General features: G+C 45.3%; 2 protein-coding genes across 8 annotated transcripts in view; one reads left to right on the forward strand and one right to left on the reverse strand.

Moving 5' to 3' along the window:
• CTNNA2 (catenin alpha 2) overlaps positions 1–23351 on the forward strand; it is a 1323879-nt gene that overhangs the window by 909076 nt on the left and 391452 nt on the right. The window lies entirely within an intron of this gene.
• On the reverse strand, positions 19740–22608 carry LRRTM1 (leucine rich repeat transmembrane neuronal 1). Of its 3 annotated transcripts, none has more exons than XM_043917734.1 (2): positions 22018–22608; positions 19740–21734 (listed from the first exon to the last, which is right to left on the reverse strand). In XM_043917734.1, exon 2 carries the CDS (start codon positions 21673–21675, stop codon positions 20110–20112), a length of 1566 nt encoding a protein of 521 aa, XP_043773669.1. In that variant the 5' UTR covers positions 21676–21734; positions 22018–22608; the 3' UTR covers positions 19740–20109. The 3 variants fall into 3 exon arrangements, with proteins under 3 accessions (XP_043773669.1, XP_043773670.1, XP_043773671.1); XM_043917735.1 differs by having other exon boundaries at positions 21858–22588; XM_043917736.1 differs by having other exon boundaries at positions 22014–22576.

Below are 23351 nucleotides of genomic sequence, written 5' to 3' on the forward strand. Positions count from 1 at the left end.
TGAGCTGAATTTTCCATGAATCTAGTTTGATACGCTAAGGAAGTACCCCCCTTTATGGCATTACTTCAGTGGGAAGATGTCTGACAAGTTACAGCTGATGATGACAGATTGTATAAGCCTTCCCTTGAGCCTCACTTCCGCTGGGAAGTATGTCCTTGTGCCCTCCTAGAGCCAGGGGGACAGCTAGTCATGTAGCATGAAGGGTATCTCTCCTGCCAATGTGGAGTGCTAAGCATTCAGTGAGAAGAAAGGATAGAAGAGGAGAGAGGAAGGGAAGGGAAGATGAAGGAAAGGAAGGAATAAGAAAGACGAGGAGGCAGGAAGGTAACAGGGCTGGCCGTTAATAATTATTAAGTGATGACTTCTAGGCTACATGCCAGGTATTTGCACTTGCATTATCTCAGTTTCCCTGACCATGGCACAATTAGTGTGAATGGAATCATCTTATTCATGGCCACACAAGTGGAAGGAATTCTGCCTCCCTGCTTCAACAGCAGTTACAGCAAGGGGCATTGCAAATTTACCACCCAGGTTCTTATCGGATGAGTTCAGTGTCTTAATATTGTATTTCCAGTAGGTGAGAATGGAGAATTATCAACTGAATGAAAATAGCTAGCTCTCTTCTTGGGGAGTTATGGGAGAATCCTCTACTCTGAAGGTAAAATCAGTCCACTCAGTCCTAGGGTGGGCAGTTGTGGAGGGAAGTTAACAATCGCAAGGCTGTTGGCAATGGTTTTCAGCCCTGAGCCTTATCTAGTTTCTCCAGCTTCTCCTTTCCCACAACTGAGCCCGAGCAGCACAGAGGTGGCGGTCCTTCCTCTCTCCACTGTTGTGGAACCATCAGCACCATCCCTTCCCTCATCTCTGATCTTCAATTGCTTTCTTCTCATCATCTCTGAGAATTTCTCAAAAGCCTCACAGAGAAAAAGGAAAGTTCAACCCTGCCCACTCTTAAGATATTGTTTTCTCTGACTCCTGAAGAGATTAGCCTTACGGTTTTAACTTTTCAAGCTTTCCAGTCTCTACCCCAGTCCATCTGGAATTTTGTTGTATCAGTTAAGATGCTTATGGTTGCAAGTAATAGAATCATTCACTTTTCAGTGACTTGAAAAGCGGTGGTTTATTACCTCACACAGCATAAGTCCAGAGGTAGATTCCCCAGGCTAGGCTCTGGGCCACAGTCGTGTTTGCTGAGACCCAACACCCTTCCATTCCACAGCTCTGTTACCTCACCTACTCCTTGTGCTCGCTTTTGCAGGATTCAGAATGGTGTCCATGGGCCAAAAGAGAGAGACAGTTTCTTCTACACGTCACTTTTTTTTTTCCTCCTAGGAATAAAATATTACTGAGAAGGTATGGCTTGTGTGATAAGTCAGTGTAATGGATGTGAAATTTACTTCTCAACAGAGTGAAAATATTTCACTTGGCTTTTTGTTTTCTTTTAAAATTGCATCTAATCTAGTTGAAGCTTTCTCTCTTACCAGGGAAATTAAATGTCAATTACTATATGAATTCTTGTACCATACCAAACCCTCTTGATTATGCAGTGGTACTGGAGGCCTTATATTGGTCCAGAACTCACTGATCTTCAGGTCACGTGGTACTCACTTCTCTGATCATTGTCCATGTCCATATTGTTCCTCAAGGGCAGTCACATCTGCTGTTTCATGCCACGCTTGGTCACAGAGTCTTTTCTGATGGACCCACTGTTGCTCATGACCAGTCTCCTGAGGAGCCTCCTCATAATCATTCCCTGTAGGATCCTATCACCTTTTCAGATCTCTGCTGGTTGCAACATGTCACCCTTCCAATTTCAGAAGACATTCTCTAAAACGTCTCTGTTCTGGATGTTCCAGTGATTTTTTTCAAATACTCCCCTACTGCTTAATAATCTTTGAAATGATTCTGCAATACCTCCCATGATTCTGCAATACCTCCCTTCAGGAAGCCTTAAGAAACACTTTCCTGGACTCTATTCTACTTCTAAAAATTAGTGTAAGGGTAGGTTAGCAAAGTGGTTAGTTCTTTTCTCTCTAACTCATCTTGCTATTTTGAGTAGGATACCTTCCTTGTTGAAATGGAACAAAATTGGATTCTTGATTTTCCTGCTGTTTAAGTATCTGCCTATAACAAATCTAGTCATGACACGTTGGTAGGCAGCTTGCCAGTGCATTTGCCCCATACCTCCCTTTCATTTGCCTGCCTCCATGCCATGGTTCATCGTGCATTGTTTTCTTGAGAGACCGTTGCCTCCCATTCTGCCTGTCAAATCCCACCCCCATACCTAGACCCAGTGCCTAGACCAATCCACCTTCTTTATCAAGAACTCTTCAGTCACTCTCTTCTCACTCATTTCCTGAATCAGGACAACCTTCTCTTCTTGCTCTGTCCTCAAGAATTGACTTTGATACCCCTCTCGGGTAGTATGCATTCTTGTCCACCTTGGGTTGTCCTTATATGTGTGGGCATTGTACCTGTCCCATTGACTGAAAACTATTTGAGACATGGCTGTGTCTTGTTCTCTTTGCTTCCATGGAAACTAAAAACAAACTAGAAAGTAACTAAATGCAGTTAATGGAAATGAGTTCTCTCCTGATCCTGGAAGGTGTATAATGGGACACCAAACATGTATGCGTGGTACGTGTCCCACTGATCGCTGAACCCAGAGTGGGCAAGTGCACAAACTAGGAAATGGATAGGAAAAAGCTGGAAAAAGATACAAGGATCCATAGCAACCGCAGACATTCTTTATTTGCAGCAGCACGGCAGACATGCTTTTTTCTCTAATGGCTGATGCTGCCACAACACAACCGCAAGAGCTTTTCAGGTGGTGCTTACATAGGTACACAGAATAAAGATGTTTACATGGCCAAGCGAGTACATCATGATGTGCATGCACCATGCTATAAATGATCTCACCTGTTGCACAAACATGCAAAGTTTATTTACAAAATGTGGGGCGAGAGAGCTGACCACCACCATCCTGGCTAATTGCTATTCCCTTACAGTACATAAGTAGAGTAATAATAGAGACGATGAAAAGGAGCTATCCTGGGGCAATCTAGACTGGGAAACATGTCTGCTAAGGTCGGTGAGTGTCCTAATACCTTGGGGAGAGAGGGATAACAATGGTGAGCTGAAAAGTCTTCTTAGATATCTTTGGAACCTGAACTGAGTGTTGTGTTATCATGAAAATGTAAATGATTAGAAAGAAAAGGAGAGAACAGAGAAGTCATGGGCATAGGGAGGGAGATGGAAATGACTTTTCAGCATCTGTGGGTTGATTTGGACACATTAGGAAGAACCCTTATTGGTGGCTTATGTTTTCATCAAACCTCACAATTTACATGATTCTGTCTGTTGATATTCATAGACTGAATTCCACTTTGTTGCCAATAGCATTGGAAACAAGTTTCCCTTGTTTGTACAAAGTCAAAACTACTTCAGTGGTAATAGGTACATTTTGTACCAAAAATAATGAAGACGATGAAAAGGGTACTGGTAATACTAAGCATACTTATTAAACACTCTCTATGTACCCAGTGTTTATATAGTGTTTTACCTAGATTAATACTACTCTTTCCTAAACATACAAGGCAGACATTTAAAACCATCTCGATACTAATAGAGGCTGAGTTGCTGGGCCCATGTTACTTACCAGGCATATGGTGGAAAACTGGGACTCAAATTTGGTATGTTTCATTCTGAAGCTTAATCATATTTCATCCCCTCGAGCCCTAAATGCTGAGAACAAAGCAGACACAACAACGAGAAGAACACAAATTTTCTCTCATGGCGTACTTAAACTCACACTTCTGATAGGGTACAAACGTAGTCTGTGTTAACCAGGGCAGGGTTCAGTGCAATGTAAAGGCATTTCGTTTGCTCAGTGCTCCATCTCATTTGAGAACACAGCTATGTGGGCTTAGGCAATTATTTTCTTACTTAATGACTTAATTACTTTCTCATGATTTGATCTTAAAAGTCAAACCATCTCCCATACCAAGCCTGTTTATGTTGGAAATCTGAGAGCTCATTTTCAGGCTCTTGCCCCTGGATGCTACCCAGGGTCCCTCAGTGACAGTGTCCCAAGTGAGGGGTATTTACCTCAAGGTGAGGCAAACTGTGAAAACCCCTGGCCTCCTTAGCACAGGGTTTGAAAACCTCTTTGCAATCACCACAAATTTTTATTTGCTGTTGGAAAATTGCTTTGGGAAATGATGTGGATCAGAGAAGTAAATTTTCTGTCAAGATAAACTTTAGTAGTGTGCAAAGCAAAATTCAGAAAAAAAAAAAAAATAGACCCCTAGGTGTTTTATCTCACTTTTATTAACATTCTTTAATATTTACCACCATTGTACTCTGTGAGCCAGACTGTCAGTGGAAGCATTGAACTACAGAGAAGTTTCGGGAATTTCTCTAGAGAGGATATCTTCAGCCTCATTTTACAAACAGAAGCTGTGGGTAACAGATGTGCTTCAAAGAGCTGGCGGTTTTTAAAAAGAATTAAGGTGAAAAGTAAACTCCCTAAAACCTTACCATACAGATACCAAGAATCTCCTGCTTCTGGACTGGCCCAGACTTTCCAGTGTGTTTCCAGAAATTGCTGTTTTGCAGTCTGCACAGACGGTGGAGTGCTTGGACTAGCAAGGGAGGGGAGGACGCTTGGCAGGGCACCAGCTCAGAGCGAGATTCTTTTCTTTTTCCCGAAGAACTGAGCCTGGTAAAAAGAGAAAAAAAAAAAAATCAAAACAAACAGACCTTTTCCCTCTTCCCCATCTGCTTTCCTCCCAGTTCTTTGGGGTTGATATCCCCGGGTTAACCAGTGGAACCCAGCAGGCTGCAGGCTGCTGAATCTGTAGCTGGGTTTTGCTGCATTCCAGGGCTGCCTGGCTATGGTACCCAGGGCTGCTGAGTCTCACCAGCCAAAAGATAACAGGACCACAGCCAGAGCCTGTCATGAGCACTCGGAACAGCAGCACATGCACTTTTGAATCTGATGGTGGTGATATGATGCAATAAATGATCCTCATTGAACCTGGGTAGACTGCTGTTCCCCCTTCTTCCAAAACTCTCAATTTTAATTTCTTAGGCGATCTAGCAGGTCTGGGGAGAGGTGTGCTCAGAGAAAGAGGTCTGGGGACTGGATCTGTTGACGAAACTGGAGAGAGTCATTATACTGGGGAAAAAAATAAAGGCAGTCACCTGCAGCAAGTCTTGGCACACCTGTGTGAAGGAAGCGTGGTAACCTCCTTAACTAAGTATTCCAGCCGATTTTGCCTAAACAGAGATGGCAATGTCTCTTTCTTCCGACTAACTGTAGTTGCTAAATCCAAACTTTTATATTGCTAATATTTCATGTTCTCTTTTTTAAAAAATAATTTTATTTGTTTATTTATTTTGGGTTATGTCAGGTCTTTCTTGCTGCGTGTGCTTTCTCTCTAGTTGCACTGAGCCAGGGCTACTCTCTAGTCGTAGCGTGCGGACTTCTTCTCATTGCCGTGGCTTCTCTTGTTGTGGAACAAGGGCTCTAGTGCTCGAGGGCTTCAGGAGCTGTGGCTCCCAAGTTCTAGAGCGCAGGCTCAATAGTTGTGGTGCACAGGCTCGGTTGCTCTTCGGCATGTGGGATCCTCTGGGATCAGGGATTGAACTCGTGTCGCCTGCATTGGCAGGTAGATTCTTTACCACAGAGCCACCAGGGAAGCCCTAATGTTCTCTTTCAATTAACCTTTCACAGCTACTTCTTAGAATCTGCTTCTAGAAACTAGGGGTTCCTAATGTCTTTCAATGTTCCTCTAGTCTGTTTCTAGAAATACAACACGTAACTATAAACATCAGTGACACAGGGCAGGAGCTGCTATTATTTGAGGATTTACTATCAGCTAGCACTGTGGTGGACTCAGTATATGTGATCTCTGATATCTTCTCAAGAAGCCACTAGGCAGCCATTGGTGTGTCTGTTTTAGAGATGTGAATGCCACAGTTCTTAAGCGCAAATGATGACCTGTCCAAAGACTGTTAGACCCACTTGGGACAGACCCTGTGATCCACGGTGAGAGAAAGGGAAAGGAGTGCCCGTCCCTTAAGGAGAGAACAGTCTAGTTGCTGCTTCTCCGTCTGTGTGCTCTTGACAGAGTAGTCATGAGGGACTTGATTCAGAGCAGTGACTAATAGCAGGAATTCCACTCCCTGTGGAGGAGAGTTTGAAGCATGTGGCCCTCCAAAGTCACACTGTGGGTGGCCACCCATATGTCACCCCCCTCCTCCATCCATTGCTTTAAGCCTTTATGATACTACATAGCTCTTAAAGTTGTCTCTTACATTCTCTCCTTTGAGCCTTACCAGATACTTATGGAAATGGCTGAGCAAGGATTAATTTCTGAATTTTATACCTGGGGGAATTGAAGTCCACAGAGGAGGTGATATATCTTAGTCAGTAAGTGACCAAGCCAGGACCAGGACTCGGTCTATTAATTCCATCCCAATAGTTTTTTCTGACACATCATGAAACTTAAAAGTAAAGATAGCTCTAGGAGATGTTGAGTGTAGGAGGGATTGATAAGACCAAATTCCCCAATTGAAACCTTGGCTGTTCAAATAACCTCTGAATTCCAGTTTTCAATATCAAAGAACCTAGACCTCCTTTGACCCTCTCAAAATCTCAATCAATGACCTGCCAGAATGCTTTAACTTGTTGCTCTTTTGTCTCTTCCCCATGTTCATCACTGTCTATCTCAGCATTTCTCAAACTTCTTTTTTCATTATCTCCCCCTTAAGAGATTTTTTTTTACCTTTTTCCCTACCTCACTCTGAAATTTTAATACCACAGATATATTGTGTTTATGCACCATATAACATGGGCTTCCCTGGGGGCTCAGCAGTAAAAAATCTGCCTACCAATGTGGGAGACATGGGTTCAGTCCCTGAATTGAGAAGATCCCCTGGAGAAGGAAATGGCAACCCTCTCCAGTATTCTTGCCTGAGAAATCCCATAGACAGAGGAACCTGGCAGGCTGTAGACCATGGGGTCGCAAAAGAGCCAGACATGACTTAGCAACTACACAACAAAAGCAACTATATACCATAAGTGTATCTCTGCTTTATACATACAAATAGTGAGACTTTTTATCCCCTGAAGAGCCAATTTTTACTCCTTAAATTCAGTATTAGCCCTGTTAAGAATGTATAGTGTAGCTCAAAACTAGGAATCCAGTTAAAAAAAAAAAAAAAATTAGAGAAGGAGGAGGAAAGAAGAAAGAAAAGAAGGGAAGGAAGGAAGAGAGAAAACAAACAACAAACAATGTAACAAGTTAGTGGGGAGACTTCCTGGATAGTCCAGTGCCTAAGACTCTGTGCTCCCAGTGCAGGGGGCCTGGGTTCAACCCCTGGTCAGGGAACTAGATCCCATGTGCCACAAATAAGAGTTTGCATGTCATAACTGAAAGCTCCTGCAGGCTGCAACTAAAAAAGCTCCTGCATGCCACAACTAGGACCTTGCACAACCAAAAAAAAAAGTTAGTAAAGACACAAAACACTAAACTGAAGGTGGTTCTCATTTTCCCAGTAGTTACAGCTTTTCCCGGTAGTATAGATTCATGTGTTGGGATTTTATTCTGGCCAAAGTCTTTCCAATATACCTGTCCAAAGCCAGGGCAGAGCATTCTTCAGTCATTCTGTGATCAAATCACAAGGAACAGTTGAGGCCTTGGAACAGACTCACCTTTCAAGAGCTAATTTCCTAGGAGCAAAATAGAGCATTTCCTCTGACTAAACATGGTATCTGTTTGTGGTGTTGAGTAAGTCTCTAAGGTGGAGTGAAATCTTTTCTTAGGGGAGGTTTAATGCATTCCTAACTTTACCTGTTGATAAGAAACAGCAGTAGAGAATGTACTAGAAATCAACCCTACTTGCCTCCAGATCCTGCCTACCAGAGAAGAGAACTAGAAGAAATGCCCCAAGTTATTACGACAGACAAGAAGGGAAAAGCCTGGCAGGTGGCCCTGACTTGCCCAAAGGCCAGAAGTGAAGTAGCAAAGCTGGAACTTGGATCCTGCGTCTTAACACATGAGCTTCTCTTCCAGAAGAGCATCCACCCTAGACACGTCCTTCTTTTGTTACACTTACTTGAGCAGCATTACTCTGTGGCTGTTAGTACACAGAGAAAAAACATCTTTAAATAAACACCAGCACATCTGTTACGGCCAAAGATGTATGCCTAGTGTCTCAGGGGCCGGTATGATTTAATATTGTGCTGTGCTTAATCACTCAGTCATGTCTGACTCTTCGCGGCCCCATGGACTGTAGCCCACCAGGCTCCTCTGTCCGTGGGGATTCTCCAGGCAAGTAAACTGGAGTGGGTTGCCATGCCCTCCTCCAGGGGATCTTCCCACCCAGGGATCGAACCCAGCTCTCCCTCACTGCAGGCAGTTTCTTTACTGTCTGTACCACCAGGGAAGCCCATGATTTAATATTGTCGATGTTAAATAAGAGTCTGGGAGCCAGATCACAATCACAGGCTGTGGGATCGCTTTTCACCTTTAGGAATTGACTACAGAGAGCAAGTAGCTCAGATGTGGGAATAAGTTTTGCTGTAATGCCAAAGACCCACGTGAACGATGTTTCCTTGAACTGGCCACCAGGCTTTGGTTTGTGTGGAAGGAGAAGATGGGACCACACCTGCATGGCAGGCACACACACACACTCATATTCTAGTGGTGGGCTACATTCACAAGGGTACCTGATATCAGTGGCAAAGTCAAGCCAGTGAAGAACCAGAAAAAGTCAAATGTGGGTATCAAAGCTAAGGCCTGAGAAAATTGCAGAGCTGTAAAGGAAGAAGCATGTGTTTCTACCCCTAGACTTCTCACTCTGCCTCCTTAACTTCTCTATTCCAGACCCAGTGCTTTCAGGAACTCAGATTTTTTGGATAATACCCTATCACAGAAGGAAATGGGGGCAGTGTGGCTTTGAACCCTGTTGGACTGAGTCCCGCCCCCAGCTGTGTGACCTTGTCTTATTGGGTTAAGCCAAAAAGTTTGTTCTGGTTTTTCTATGCCATCTTACAGAAAAACCCAAACAAACTTTTTGGCCAACGTGATATTTATCTGTTCTTAAAACAGGCAAACCCAGAACCCACTTATCTAGCACCTACCATATATCAGGCACTGTTCTGAGCACTTTACAAAGAATATCTCATTTAATTCTCAATAATAACCTATTTAATTCTACTAACATCCCTATTTTCATTTTATAGATGAAGGGATTGAGTATCAGAAAGGTTAAGTACTAGTCACTTGCCAAAGTCACTTAGCCAGAATTGAAGCCAAGCCCTGTGTCTCCAGAGTCACTGCTTGTCCCCTCCCCCACCCACCCCCATTAAGGTAAGTGACCTTGGGCAAGTCACTGAATGTCTCTAAATGTCAGTTTACCTATCTGCAAAATTAAATGCTTCTCTGAACAAAGGCTTCCCTGGTGGCTCAGTGGTAAAGAATCCGCCTGCAAAGCAGGAGACCTGGGTTTGATTCCTGGGTCAGGAAGATCCCCTGGAGAAGGGAATGGCAACCCACTCCAGGATTCTTGCATGGACAGAGGAGCCTGGCAGGCTATAGTCCATGGGGTTACAAAGAGTTGGATACTACTGAGGAACTAACACTGTTACTTTAAATGAGAAAATGTTAAAGATTTAGCAGGTTGCCAGGCATCCAGTAAACACAATATGTAATAAACACTCCTGTTGGGGGGCGGGGCAGCAGGATGATGGTTGCCTTTCACAGATGGATCAGGTTGAAGTGGAAGCTTCTCTTTCACACACTCATCATGTGTCTGGTGGACCTAGACTCTTAGCACTGTCTTCTTCCTAATGCCTCATCTTTGAGTTAAATTGGTCTCTTGTTCACTCAACAAAAATTTACTTAATCCCTGAACAAGAAATGCTGTGTCACTTTGAATGAGCTAACCAATTCAGTTAGAACTAAAAAAAACTGAGTGATGTGTTACCTTTAGTTGCATTTCCATTATTACACGATTTCTCCCCTTCTTCCTTAAACATGTTTGTTCTTTTCTCTTTGTACCTTTTACAATTTTTGAAATAGTGTGCAAAAAAGAATCAATATGAGAAACTCAGATAAAAATGACCTGGACAGAAAGCAAAAGAGTGAGGCTGAATTCCAAGAAGGACCATTATTTTTAGAATAAAGCACATGCACGCACACACAGACTCAGTTGCAGAGAAATATAGATTTCACAGCAAATGCAATCACCATGGAGCAGACAGTGAGACAAAATCACAGAGTGTGTGGTTGTCCTGCAGCTGAGGGACAAATGACAGGATTGCCTTGGCCAGCTGAAGACAGATTGTCGCATTGTTCCATTAATTGTGTAGAGCTTGGCTTTTCCAGGCCTTTCTGTGGCAGACTAATCCAGCTCTCACTTGCCACTGACTGAGCTGTCTCACTTTTATACAAGGCTGCCTAGAATATCTCTGAGAGGTCTCTGCCACACAGAGTTTGCAATACTGAGAACTCTTAATTGAAGATAAACACACACTGATGGTGGACATCTAGTAATAAAAAAAAAAAAAAAGAGGGCATTCGTTTAAGGAGATAAATATGCTGGAAGATTCGATCTTTATCCTGGCTTTGTTTTAAGTCCTGTAAACTGTTGGCAAATCTGGTCTTACATATGAACAACTGCCTTCATTGTTTTATTTGAGAGGAACAAGAAACGATCTCCTGTCCAAATATACATCACCAAGGTGTTTCAGTACCTGCAATTCTAGAGTTAGAACAATGTCTCTTATTGCCCTGAAAGATCTTTTTTAAGCTGCAAGTATTTCTAGGCAAAACTGGTATCACCATCCATCCATGCATTTTCTACTGGCATTAGTTTTCACCTTCTCTAAAGAGTTGCTGATAAAAGAGTTAATGGCAGTGGGCTGAGTGGAAAGGGAACATTTTGATGTTTGGAGATATTTGGGAAAAGTTGGCGTCTATTTGGAATTCTCTGAGGTATCATGGACGCTTCTATGAAAATGAAAAGAGTGTCAGTCTGGGGGGTGAGGGGAAGGGAAGAACCAAAGGGCAGTAGCAAGCCTGTGATACCAAACTTCGTCGTTGTCAGACTCCGGCTAGAGAATGAGAGGATATAGGAGTATGAGTGCGGTGTGTTCTCCAGGACTCCTGCTGGAAGACTTACTGACTTTAGTATTTTGAGCAAGGTCAGCCCTGCCTCATCGCAACCAATCAGAGGAGGAAAGGGAAATGATAGAGGTAGGAGGGCACAGAATTTAGAAGATGCAATTCCAGGCTTTCAGCAAGCTGCTTAACCTCTCCTGATCTGAGTCTTCTTGTCTAAATGATGGGACAAGGTTGTGTCTGCCTTCTGTGCTTGTTGGGAGAATTAAAATAAAGAAAATAAAAGAGTACTCAGTAAACTATGCGGAGAAGGCAATGGCAACCCACTCCAGTACTCTTGCCTGGAAAACCCCATGGACGGAGGAGCCTGGTAGGCTGCAGTCCATGGGGTCTCGAAGGGTCAGACACGACTGAGCGACTTCACTTTCACTTTTCACTTTCATGCATTGGAGAAGGAACTGGCAACCCACTCCAGTGTTCTTGCCTGGAGAATCCCAGGGACGGCGGAGCCTGGTGGGCTGCCGTCTATGGGGTTGCACAGAGTTGGACACGACTGAAGCGACTTAGCAGCAGCAGTAAATTATGGAGTACTCAGAGACAAATGCCAAGTCCATCTAAGCTAGTACATCTTTCTCACAATCAGCTCCACCAGGGGGAGTCAGTGAGGCCAGGGCCTCCTCACTTAACAGTGACCCCCATCTGGCCCTGCCGCCCACCAGCCCACAATGGTTTCTTACAGAGCTCTAGTCAGACCTGTGAATCTCACTCATTGCTGAGCTACAAATGTGGCAATTCTTGTGACCCTCTAGCTCGGTGTTTCTCAGCCTTGACTGAACTTCACAATCCCCTGGGAAGTTTTGAAATATTTCCTCATCAAGACCACACTCCAGATCAATTAAACCTGCATCTCTGGGGGAGGGACCTGGGCATTACTATTTATTAAAGCCCTCAAGTGGCTTCAGTGTGCCGCCAGGGTTGAGAAGCATTTTCCTAGCTGAGCAAAAAAGAAAGAGGGATACAGCTAGAAATTCTTTTTTCTCATAAAGCAAGGAGAAAAATGGCTTCCCAACATGACGTTGAGAAGAGGCAAATAGCCAACCCAGTAGATCAGAATAAGGAAAGAAATTAAAAGGAGTTTTGGAGTAAAGTTGGTGTATCACAACTACATACGATGATTATTTGATCAACATAAAGCACAAATCTTGAAACTCCCTTTTTGCTATCTTTTTTTCCTCTCTCTTCCCCTCCCCATCTGCCACAACTTTAACTTTTATTTTTCCCTGATCTCTCCCTCTCTCCATCCCTCCTCCTTCCACTCATTTTATTAAATGACTCTGAATTCCTAGTATTAATTATAGCCACTTACTCAAATCTAGTAAGTTATTCCAAGAGTCCTGTACTTCTTCCCTGCCCCCACCCTAACCCACCCCCACCACAGTGGTGTTCTTCAGCCTTTTTGCTGTTCCTGCTTCAATGCAGACCCCTGTGTCTCCCCTTCTCATGCGTGGGTGAGTGTGAGTGCCTGCGTCCTCTCTAGGGTTTCCTTTCATCTTCCTGCACATTCTAAAAGCCCTATTTTCCACCCACACATGCCTGCACTTTCTCATCTGTTTTCTAGTATTCCCACCTCCCCCTCTGAAGCCCCTGTCTTTGTGATTTTTTATCTACCTTTTCTCATTCAGATGCAGGCAAGCCTGATGAATCAGAATATCTGGGGAATGGGAGTTCAGGGGAATTTTAATTTTCTGGTTAAGTGGTACTAGCTTGAAAACTACTTTTGTTTTATGTTTTATTGTTCGGGGAAAATGATAAAATAGAAGCCCAGAACCAGAATGGTCCTAAGGGAATACCCGAAGGCAAAGAGAGAGAGAGAGAGGGGCTCACTGCAGCTTAGATGAGAATGAGGTGGACTCAAGGCCTGTGAGTACCAGCAACAGGTCTAAAGACCATCTCTCCTGACTTCAAGACTGGGTTTCTCCCAGAACACTCTCTTGACTTGGCCTGCAGAATTTTTGATTAACTAGGACCCATCAAAAGTAAATTACATTTGGGGGGACTTTCCTAGTGGTCCAGTGGTTAAGACTACATGCTTCCAAAGCAGGTGGGGGTGAGTTCATCCCTAGTCAGAGAACCACGATTCCATACGCCACGTGGCACGGCCAATAAATAAATAAGTAAACTACACTTTTAAGTGAACTCTCCAGTTCTCCTAATGCCGTAGGCCTATGAACTTCACTTATCAATGTGGCCTGGCTGGCCCCAAATGCCTTTCAGTCTGTGATGCCTTAATCTCTAGATCCTCGTGCTTCTAGGTTCTGAGACCAGGTCTCTGATTGATAGGTCCACCACTCACTAGACTAAGCACGTTGATTTTTTTTTTCATAAACTTTTTATTTTGTATTGGAGTATAGCCAATTAACAGTTTTGTGGTAGTTTCAGGTGAAGGGCAAAGGGACTCGGCCATACATATACATGTATCCATTCTCCCCCAAACTCCCCTCCCATCCAGGCTACTACATAACATTGAGCAGGGTTCCATGTAAGCCCCTTGATTTTTAAAGTGAAAGCCTACTTACACCTCGGAGACATTCCAGGTTTGGTTGGAGCAGGGAAAAAGCCCAGGCAGAGGGGCTGAATTTATACAGACATCAGAACTCCTCCTGGAAGGAATATCAAGTGTCTCATTTTCCCTCTTGTTAATTAAATATCCACTGTTAACTTGACATTTTTTTTTTTCTGTTTCCTAAATGAAGTCTTAGCAGAGAAAAAGTGGGTCAGTGGAGGGCTCTGACAAGTTTTGTCCCAGTTAATTTAAGTTTTGCCATATGTTCTTTGAGAAGCATGCGCTAACTACAGGTCCTCGTGCTGATTAGCAACCAACCTGAGGGGTTTTCATTTAGATTTCCAGTACTTTCTCAAGAGAGAGCAACATGAGAAGGCATTAGATCTAGGTGAACCACTCCAAGCAAAACTGGAATGCAACATGGTGGTGTTGATGGCATTGTTACTCTATACCAGGGAGCAGAGTTTCTCAATTTCAGGCACCCTTGACATTTTAGGGTAAATGGTTCTTTGTTAAGAGGAACTTCCCCTACACTGCAGAATGTTCAGCAGGATCCATGACCTATACTCATTAAAGGTTGGTAGCATCCAACCCCCCTGCATGAAAATCACAAATGTTTCCAAACATTATATTAATTGGGTGGCAGATTTGCTCCTGATTGAGAACCACCACCTTCGAGACATAGTCCATGTAATAACCAAGAAGAGAAGGTGAATAAACCCCCAATAATAATATATAGATACTAGATACATGCTACACCTTAGTGTCTCTGAGTCTAAAGTCATCTGGTTAGTGGCTAGACGGGATGATTAACTGAACTTTCTGCTCCTGGAAGCCTGTGAGAGGTTTCCTCTGTTGACATAGTCCTGCATGACCTGATAACCAGAGGCCAGAGCAATCAAAGTCAGGGTGAAAATTCCTGGAGGCGAGCATTGCACCCATGTCATCCACCAAGAATATGGTGAGCATGTACCCTAGCCCAGGCAAGTCCTAGCGTCTTTGCTGGCTAGAGGAGTGGAGAAGGCACCCATTCAAGGAAATTAGAAAGAGGCCATAGTTGAAAGTCTGAGCTTTCATACTGGGATTATCTGGTGGCTCAGTGGTAAAGAATCTGCCTGCCAATGCAGGAAATGCAGGTTCAGTCACTGGGTTGAGAAGATTCCCTGGAGAAGGAAATGGCAACCCACTCCAGTATTCTTGCCTGGGAAATCCCATGGACAGAGGAGCCTGGCAGGCTGTAGTCCTTAAGGTTGCAAAAGAGTTGGACATAATTTAGCGACTAAACAACAACATTAACAACATAGTTGAAAGGCCATCAGAGTGAATGCCCTGTGCTTCCAATTACTGGCTGGGTGACTTTCTACAAAAGCACTCAACCTCTCTAAGCCTCAGGTTGCTCATGTAAAAATAAGGTCCAGATAAAGATTCTTATACCAAGTAACCACTCAGTAAGTGTGTTTCCTCTGTCTCACTTACAACTCCAACTCAGCATTTAGGATAATAGTAATGGTAATAGTCAGGCTTTTGTTTTGAGTAAAATTCCAGAAGCGGCTTTCAATTAAGGAAGGCCAGGAAATGGGGCCCAGTTATAAGAGAAAGAATTTTGCCTCCTAGAATCCCTGGGAAAAAGTCAGAGTAGAGCATTTATTAATGCAGAAATGTTTTGCAACCCTGAGGTGGAACTTTTTAGTTAGGTGCATGTTCTCAGAAGAATGCTTTGCTGGCTTTTACCACTAGGTAGCAGGCATACACCCTCCTATGGCATTGGCATGAGGAGCCCAGAAGATTCCCCAGCCTGCAAAGCCTCTATCAGCTCATTAACTAATGCCTGAAAATGCCATCAGCCACCTCAGCCCTTTACATGTTGTGATTGATTTTATCAGTTAAATAAAACTGATTCTGAGTTTAAGTTTGATCATGGAAGAAGAAAGTAGGAGTATAATTAATGCTGGGGGATATAGTTATATAATGGGATCATGTGTATGTGGTTATACATGTGGAGATATATATATATATATATATATAACAATGTAGTATGTGTATGTGGCTATTTTGTGTCATGTTATGTCATTTACATATAAGTATGCACATGTGTGGGCTTCCCAGGTAGCACTAGTGGTTAAAAAAAAAACAAAAACAAAAAACACCCACCTGCCAGTGTAGGAGACAAAAGAGACACCAGTTCCATCCTTGGGTGGAGAAGATCCCTTGCAGGAGGGTATGGCAACCCACTCCAATGTTTTTGCCTGGAGAATCAATCCCATGAACAGAGGGGCCTGGCGGGCTACAGTCCATAGGGTTGCAAAGAGTCAGACACAACTGAAGCAACTTAGCACACACATGTATATGTGTATCCCTAAACTTTTCCCAAAATATACTTCAGGCACCTGTGTAATAGTCATATTCCAGTTAATTCCTTGCTATTTAGCATTCCATCGACGGCAAGCCCAAATCAACCAACAACAACCATCTATCTAGAGGAAATAATTGATGCTTATTTTGACTCCCCCCGAAACATTATAATATCCATTTTCCAAAACAGATGCAAATTCTGGTCTCTTGGTAAAGCTGCGTGTGAGAAGGGTATCTGATGCCTTTCACTTTCCCAGGGTGTGTGATCCACCAGTGCCCTCTTCTCTAATGCGTGGCTACGCCAGACAGAATGTAGGCTGAACTTGCTGACAGCTCGGTGACTACAGCCCAGGAACACAGGAAGCCCCTAAACCTTCCAGCGATCCGTGTGCAGTTGCTCCGGAAACCTGGGAGAAGTAACAAGTGGTGTCTGCCCCTCTAATGACCTACACGTTCATGAATGTGTTGTTTAATATTAAGTCTCCTTCCTGAAGGCAGAGAGGAAGGTGAGGCACGCTTAGACTTTGAAGAGCTTCAGAGAATATTGAAAAAAGGATTTTAAACGTTTCCTTTCACCAGAATAACCTTTCCTCTGTGATGGCAACCTTGCAGTCTTGAGAACCTGAGCTTCCAGGGTGGTTTCAACTCTCAGAGCTGGAGTCTGAGCCCCAAAGACTGCCTTTCCTGGGAGTGAAGGCCAGAGAAAGGGTTTCATCTAACCGGCTCCCTCTGGTAGAACCTAAAAAAAAAAACCTACCAGGGCTAAGACTGGTCTGAGAGTGTCATTTGTCATTTCAAAAGACTTTTTCTTTTCCTTATATAAATATTCAAGAAACCTCTATACCAGGGCTGAACTTTAATCAGCTGGGAAGGTAGTGCAAATGGAGGGTTAATCCATCACAATGCCCAGGAAGAGACCTGAATCCTGGCTTTAAATTCTTTCCAGACAGCACAGGACAATGAGATTAGCACCCTCCGTGGGAAGAACCACCACCAAAAAACAAGGTGCTACACCTTTAAAAATCAGATTCTCTTTGAAATGCTCAGTAGTTTCCTTAGAGGGGGTCAGAGCAAGTTTGTTGAAGCTTAAAGATCAATTAATTTAAGAAAGAAAAGATTTCAAGTGTCATAAAACCTTAGTTAAAACTTATCGGATTTCCCTCATTCTTGCCTCCCCTCCCACTTCTATTCTCCAAAGCAAGAAGTGCAGGAGCATGAAATGGGATGAGCTGAATTTCTCTGTTTGTGTAGAAAACATATTTGCTTGCCTACAAAGACAGCGCAGACACACAGGCACACATGCGCACACACAAAGTAAGAACATAGCTTTGCATGACCATCGGTAGTTCTCCAGGTCTCAGAGTACAGAGTCCTCTCTACAATAATATTTCTTTGGATTTACATGGACTTCAGATCTTCGGTATACGTGGTGTTTAGTCATATGGGGAGGAGTGGGAGTGTCAGCAGCATATAACAAAGCATGATTATTCTCTCATTTTTTTCTCATGGCCACATTTTAAAAAGAAGAGTGAAGGAGACAAAAAAGTCTTCAGGATAGGAGATTCTCCAGTTTCCAGTCTCCACATTTCTAGGGCTTAGGGTGGATCTCTGCCTCTCCTGTTTTCCAGAAAGGCTCAGCTTCTGGAAGCTTTCCCTACAAGCACACCAACAGGGCCCTTAATGCACCAAACCAGAGCAGCTTTTGGCACTGGATCCCAGTAGGCTTCTTAGGAGGAGATTAAATCAACGGAATCCAAGGATTGACTCCTACAGTTGCACAATCAGGGAATTTTTTTTTTTTTTCCCCAGAAAATCAGTTGTCTTCTCGAGGTCTCTTCAGTGGAATTTCATTATAGATGTCCCTGGAACCCCTGCCCTCCAAGATGGTATTTACAATGGCATCCCCAAATGATCATAAAGACTGAATCCAAAACCCCCTCCTTGAAGTTATCAAGGCACCTCTCTTCTAGAACATTAGTAGTCTAAATGGGTGCTGTATGCATAGTATATGTCATAAAGTCATGTTTTAATTATAAACAAAATAAGATGAGGTCTCTTGATCAGAAAGAATGAGTTTATGGTATGTGTGTGCATGTGTGTGTGTATATGTATATATATGTAAGGAGCTATCTACCAAGGCTTAACATCTTAGAGACATTTGCAAAATATTTCTCTTGAAAGAGCTTCTTAGTCTCTTAGAAGCAGTATTCTTAGGCACAGTGATTTCTCCATAGGTGGAAGAGAAATCTACCTTCAATCCTCAGCTTAAGTAAACCTCCTGGTGATGCCATTCTGCATTTCAAACAGCTGACTTTGCCTCTTTAGATGGGTGACTGGAAGTATTTGCATTTTGGGAGAGGGTGATGTATCTTTTCTCCCCCCATCCCTCTTCCTGCTATTCCGACTTCTCTCTCTCTCAAAAGAAAAGGGAAAATAGAAAGATGCCTGTCTGCAGGATCATTCAGAGAGGTTAAGTACCTGAGTTTGAGGAAGACTTTTAAACTCCAGACAATATTAGTTCACCAGTTTTCACTCGTGATAGTTTATTTCAATCATGCATTTACTTAAATTGCTAGCTAGTGGAAGACCCCTCCCATCCACCACACCTCCTCCCCTTTTCCTTCCCTGCACCCACCGCCTGGTACCACTTTTAAGTTTAGTTCAATTAACAGTCTACATCTCTATGGACCTGGAAACCTATGAAGGTTGGCAAGGGGCAGTCATTGACCCCAACACAGAAAAAACCTAAAACATCACAGGGAAAGCAAGCATTACACAACAGGGTAATCGGAAGAGAGACAGCTTTTCCATACTGGGTTAACAAATTATTCCCATCTCAGTAATATCGGAAGATAGGCTCAAAAGCTCATCTTTCCCATTCTACCCCACCCCCATCACTTCCTTATGAGCCTGCCTGTAAAGTCTCCTGCTTCAGGCAGCACCCAGGTAGGCATTCAGCCCGAGGTAGACTGTTCCCCACTGTTCCCACTGTTCCCCACAGCAGCTAGGAGTGTGTTGTCCCCGGGAGAGCCTCAGCCTGCTGCAGTCTTAGCAATATGCTCCAGGAAGCACAGCTCTCATCACCAAGCGTTTGGATTCCGCCTTATTTCCCTGAGTCAACCCACAGGAGAGCAGGAGCTGAGGGTCTTTCACTCGGAAGAGTATGGAAAAGGGGCACAAATGTTACTAAGTCTGGTGAATCAAAGGCACAGAAGAACAGAGGCATTTGGGGGTGAGGTTTTGAATTGATTTGAAAGATGCTTTGTATTAAGTGCAAAAACGTTTCTTGTTCATAGAATAAACTGTCTGGCACTGCCTTTTAAAAAGCATTTGCAATGATCTCTGCCTTCAAGGCTCATCAAGGATGCTCAGTCCTCAGTTCACCTTTCACTTGCTTTAAAGTGGCTAAATTACACTGCGCTCCCCCAAACATAATATAGAGGGTCTGACTTTTTTCAGTCCTTAATCATGTGGGGTACATCCACCTGATAAGCTGTTTGTCCTTCTTAATGTCTCAAAATGAGCCTGGCTACTTTGCTCTTGAATTTCTGGATTTTCCCTCTGGCCACTAGATCACCCCTATACACACACCCATGCACACACCCACCCACACACACACACAGAGGTAGGAAATTGTAACTGTTACTTCTCTCTTAACACAGGTAACAATTCATTTAGGTTACACCAGTCTGTAAAAACTGTAAATGCTATTTTATTTTAAACATTTTAAGTTTACAAAAAAAAAAAAAATCAATGATTGGTACCTTTTTACACTCTCAGATTCCTGAATATGGACAGATCTTCAAAGGGAGGAAGGAGTTTTCATATGAAATTTAAGATAGACTGTCCTGAAGGTTGTGGGGTGGGGTTTTGTTGTGTTTGATGTCATTTTTTTTTTTTTAAAGACACAATAAAGCTAAAATGTCAAGTCTCTGGGAGTGATCCCCTTACAGTTTCAGTCAAGGAGCGTATCAGAGCACAGACCCCAGCCTGGCACTCGCCGGCCCGCCCCGGTTGTCCAGGCGTATTTGGTAGCGCACGGGTTGAGAGTCTCCAGGGCAATCACACCTCGCATTCTCTCGCGGGCTGCTGGTGGCAGGTACACGAGCCATACTCGTTGATGATGACCAGGGCTCCCTCAATGTGGTTCGGTTTGTAATCAACGTAGTATTCCTGGGCAGACATGGCAGCCATCTGATGCATGGTCTGTTTCTGCTTTTGCTTCCTGCGCTGCGTGACAAAGCACTGTCTGAGCTGCCTGAGGCTGGCTGGGAAACACTTCCAGGAGACATAGAGCACCAAGACCACGATGAGGAAGGAGAAGATGAGGGCCATGGTGCCGGTGACCACCTTGTGGATCTGCACGGCATTCTCGGCGTGCTCGCCGGGGAGAGCCACGGTGACAGGCTCGGGCGTGCTGTCGGGCTGCCCCTCCCTGTCGTCAGCGAGTGTGGTGGCCGGGCCGGCGGGGGACCCCAGGTCGCTGCGGTTGGTGACGGCCGAGAGCAGGTGGCCGCTGGTGGGCTCGGCTCCCTCCTCACACAGGTGGAACGCATACACGGCGTCCAGGACGTCCTCGCCCTGCGCGTACTCGGGGCTGGCGCACTGCAAGTTGCCATCGTAGCGCCCCTGGAAGTTGTTGAGCCAGGAGGCCAGAGCGCACACGTTGCGCCCACAGTCCCAGAGGTTCCCGGCCAGGGTGATGCTGGTCAGCGACTTCCAGGAGCTGAGGATCCGGGGCTCGACGTAGGTGAGGCGGTTGGAGTCCAGCTGCAGGGACTGGAGGTGCGGCACGGTCTCGAACACGTGGGGCTCCATGTACTCGATCTCGTTGCCCGACAGGTCCATTTTCTCCAGGTTCCACACCCAGTCCAGCGAGCTGACCACAATGGCCACCTTGTTCCTCCTCAGGCAAAGCGAGTGCAGGGAGATGAGGCGCGGGAAGTGGGCGAGGTTCACCTTGACCAAATCGTTGTGCTCCAAGTGCAGTTCGGTGAGCTTGAACAAGCCGGCGAAAGAGTTGCGCGCCAGACTCTTGAGCTGATTGTATCCGATGTCGAGAAACTTGAGGCTGCGGCAGTCCTGGAAGATGCGCACGGGCACGAACTGGATGGCGTTGGCCCGCATGTGCAGCGTGGTGAGCTTCCGCAGCCCGTGGAAGAGGTCGGGCGCCAGCGCCTGCAGCTTGTTGTACGAGAGGTCCACGCTGCGCAGGTTGGGCATGGGCCGGAAGGTGGTGTTGGCCAGCTGGGTGATCTGGTTGGAACTCAGGGTGAGTTCCTTAACTCGGCGCAGTTTCTGAAAGGCGTCCCCCTGCACCGAGCAGATGTGATTGTGATCCAGATAGAGCCACGTGAGCTGCATTAACCCCGTGAACTGGCCGGCGCGCAGCTCCGAGAGGCCGTTGTAGCGCAGGGACAAGCCCAGCAGGCCGGACAGGTTGTGGGGCGCCTCGGTGAGGTTGAGCGCCTCGCAGTAGAGCAGCCGCCCCTCGCACCGGCACAGCTGCGGGCACCCGCTGGGGGCGGCGGGCAGCATCTGAAAGCAGGCCCCCAGCAAACACAAGACCACCCCCGAGGGCCTCCTCAGCAGCCAGTGTAGACAGAGCCCGAGCAGCAGGAAATCCATTAGCGAGAATCTTTCCAGAGAGGCTGGAGAATGTCCATTGGAAGCGCTCGGTCAGAAATCTACATCATATTTTATTCCGAGGGAGGGGGGGCGGGGGAGGGGGGAGAAAAGGGCAACAATCAAATAAATATATTGAAATAAAGCAGGACCCCCCCCCCCACTCCCCAAAGCCACACGTTCACCTCTAAGCATGCAGAAAGCTGGGCAGCATAGAAAGTTCACAGCCACGGAAAAAGATCAAAGAGATGGTGATTTGGTCCATGTTAGATGCTGCAGCAAAGAAAAGGGAGGAAAAAAAAAAAATCTTCGGGAAAGAATTTAATTAAAAAGTGTCTTACCCACCCTTTTCCAGAGAGTGACAACCTCCATTCAGCTGCTCCCTTTGTGTGCAGGCTAATTATATGCAGGGCGAGAGAAGACCCCTCTGTGTTTCCGAGGCAGCCCCGGTCCGCGGCCGGCGGATCTGGCAGGCGCACAATGTCTCACTTTGCTGCTCGGCTCCGGGCTGCAAGGGCTGCCGGCGAGGCGGGGAGGCGACTTCTAGGACCTGCAAGTTTCCCAACTACGTGCGGGGAGCCGGGGTTTCGCCTTCCTGCCGCTGTCCTTTCCCTCTGCAGTTCGGACTGTGACGTTGTGGGGAAAAAAAAAAAAAAGCAACTCCAAACTCGGGGCTCGCGACTCCCCAGGATTTGACAGTCTGGTTAATGTCCGTCATTGGAAAGGACCCCTGACCGGCGCCACCTTTTCCTCCGCGGAGACCGCCTGCCATTCGAGCCCGGGGCGGCTGCGGAGAGCGGGCTCGCTCATCCTTTGCGGGCGGCGGGGAGGTGCGGGCGGCGGCGCGGGGAGCAGGGAGCGGCGCCCCGGCTCCTTCCCTCCGCCAGGCAGTGTGCGGCGCGAGCTTGCACCGGCACCTACTGCTCACTGAGTGTCGTAAGCTGCTCACGATTGTGCGTCTTCCCGGAGCACCTCAGACATGGGCAGATTGAAAAGGGGTGGGCAGAAAACCAACATTTTCCCGAACCACTAAAGTAATATATGTTCTTTGATGAAAAGGAAAACACTTTCAGCTTTTTGGTCCATATTTCAAAAAAAAAAAAAAAAAGAGGGGGATGGAGGTATGGGAAAGCATCATCAACCACTGAGATATTTCCAAGTGGGAGACTGAAATACTCTGTTCTGCTCCCCCTCTCCTTTCCCTTTGAGGAATGCCTCCCCCCTCCCGCTTTAAAGCTGTCTACGTGTAAGAGGTACGTAGGAATCCGTAGAGAAATCAACATTTGGTCCCTTGCTTTAGAAAAGCAACTTGAGAGGAGCTAGAGGAAGGCAATGATTGTGGGGACTTGGCTGAGATTTTTTTTTTTTTTTTTCTTCCTTGCGGGCACTGGAGTTCTGCAGTCAGCCAGCCCTTTTGGGTGGTGGATGGGGTGGGGGTGGGGTGGGGGAATGCTTTTCAAACTCGGTCGATTTGGGAAGCCATCCCAGTCCAAAGGTAGGAGACCCAGAGTGGCTGAAATGTATGTGTATCTGTGTACAGAGAGTCTTTCTTGCCCAAGATCCCTCCGGAGCTTCACCAGGCTCCATACATGTCTGTGAGGTCCCGGGTGGATTAAAGAAAGATTTTACTGCCGGACACCGGGAGGGCTGACCCTGGCGTGCTGCTCACGGTGATTACA

This window comes from Cervus elaphus, chromosome 11 (assembly GCF_910594005.1).
Source record: "Cervus elaphus chromosome 11, mCerEla1.1, whole genome shotgun sequence".
Taxonomy (NCBI): Eukaryota; Metazoa; Chordata; class Mammalia; order Artiodactyla; family Cervidae; genus Cervus; species Cervus elaphus.

Bases quoted from the DNA above. Each gene is read 5' to 3' on its own strand.
- LRRTM1 (XM_043917734.1), bottom strand. From the start codon at position 21,675: ATGGATTTCCTGCTGCTCGGGCTCTGTCTACACTGGCTGCTGAGGAGG.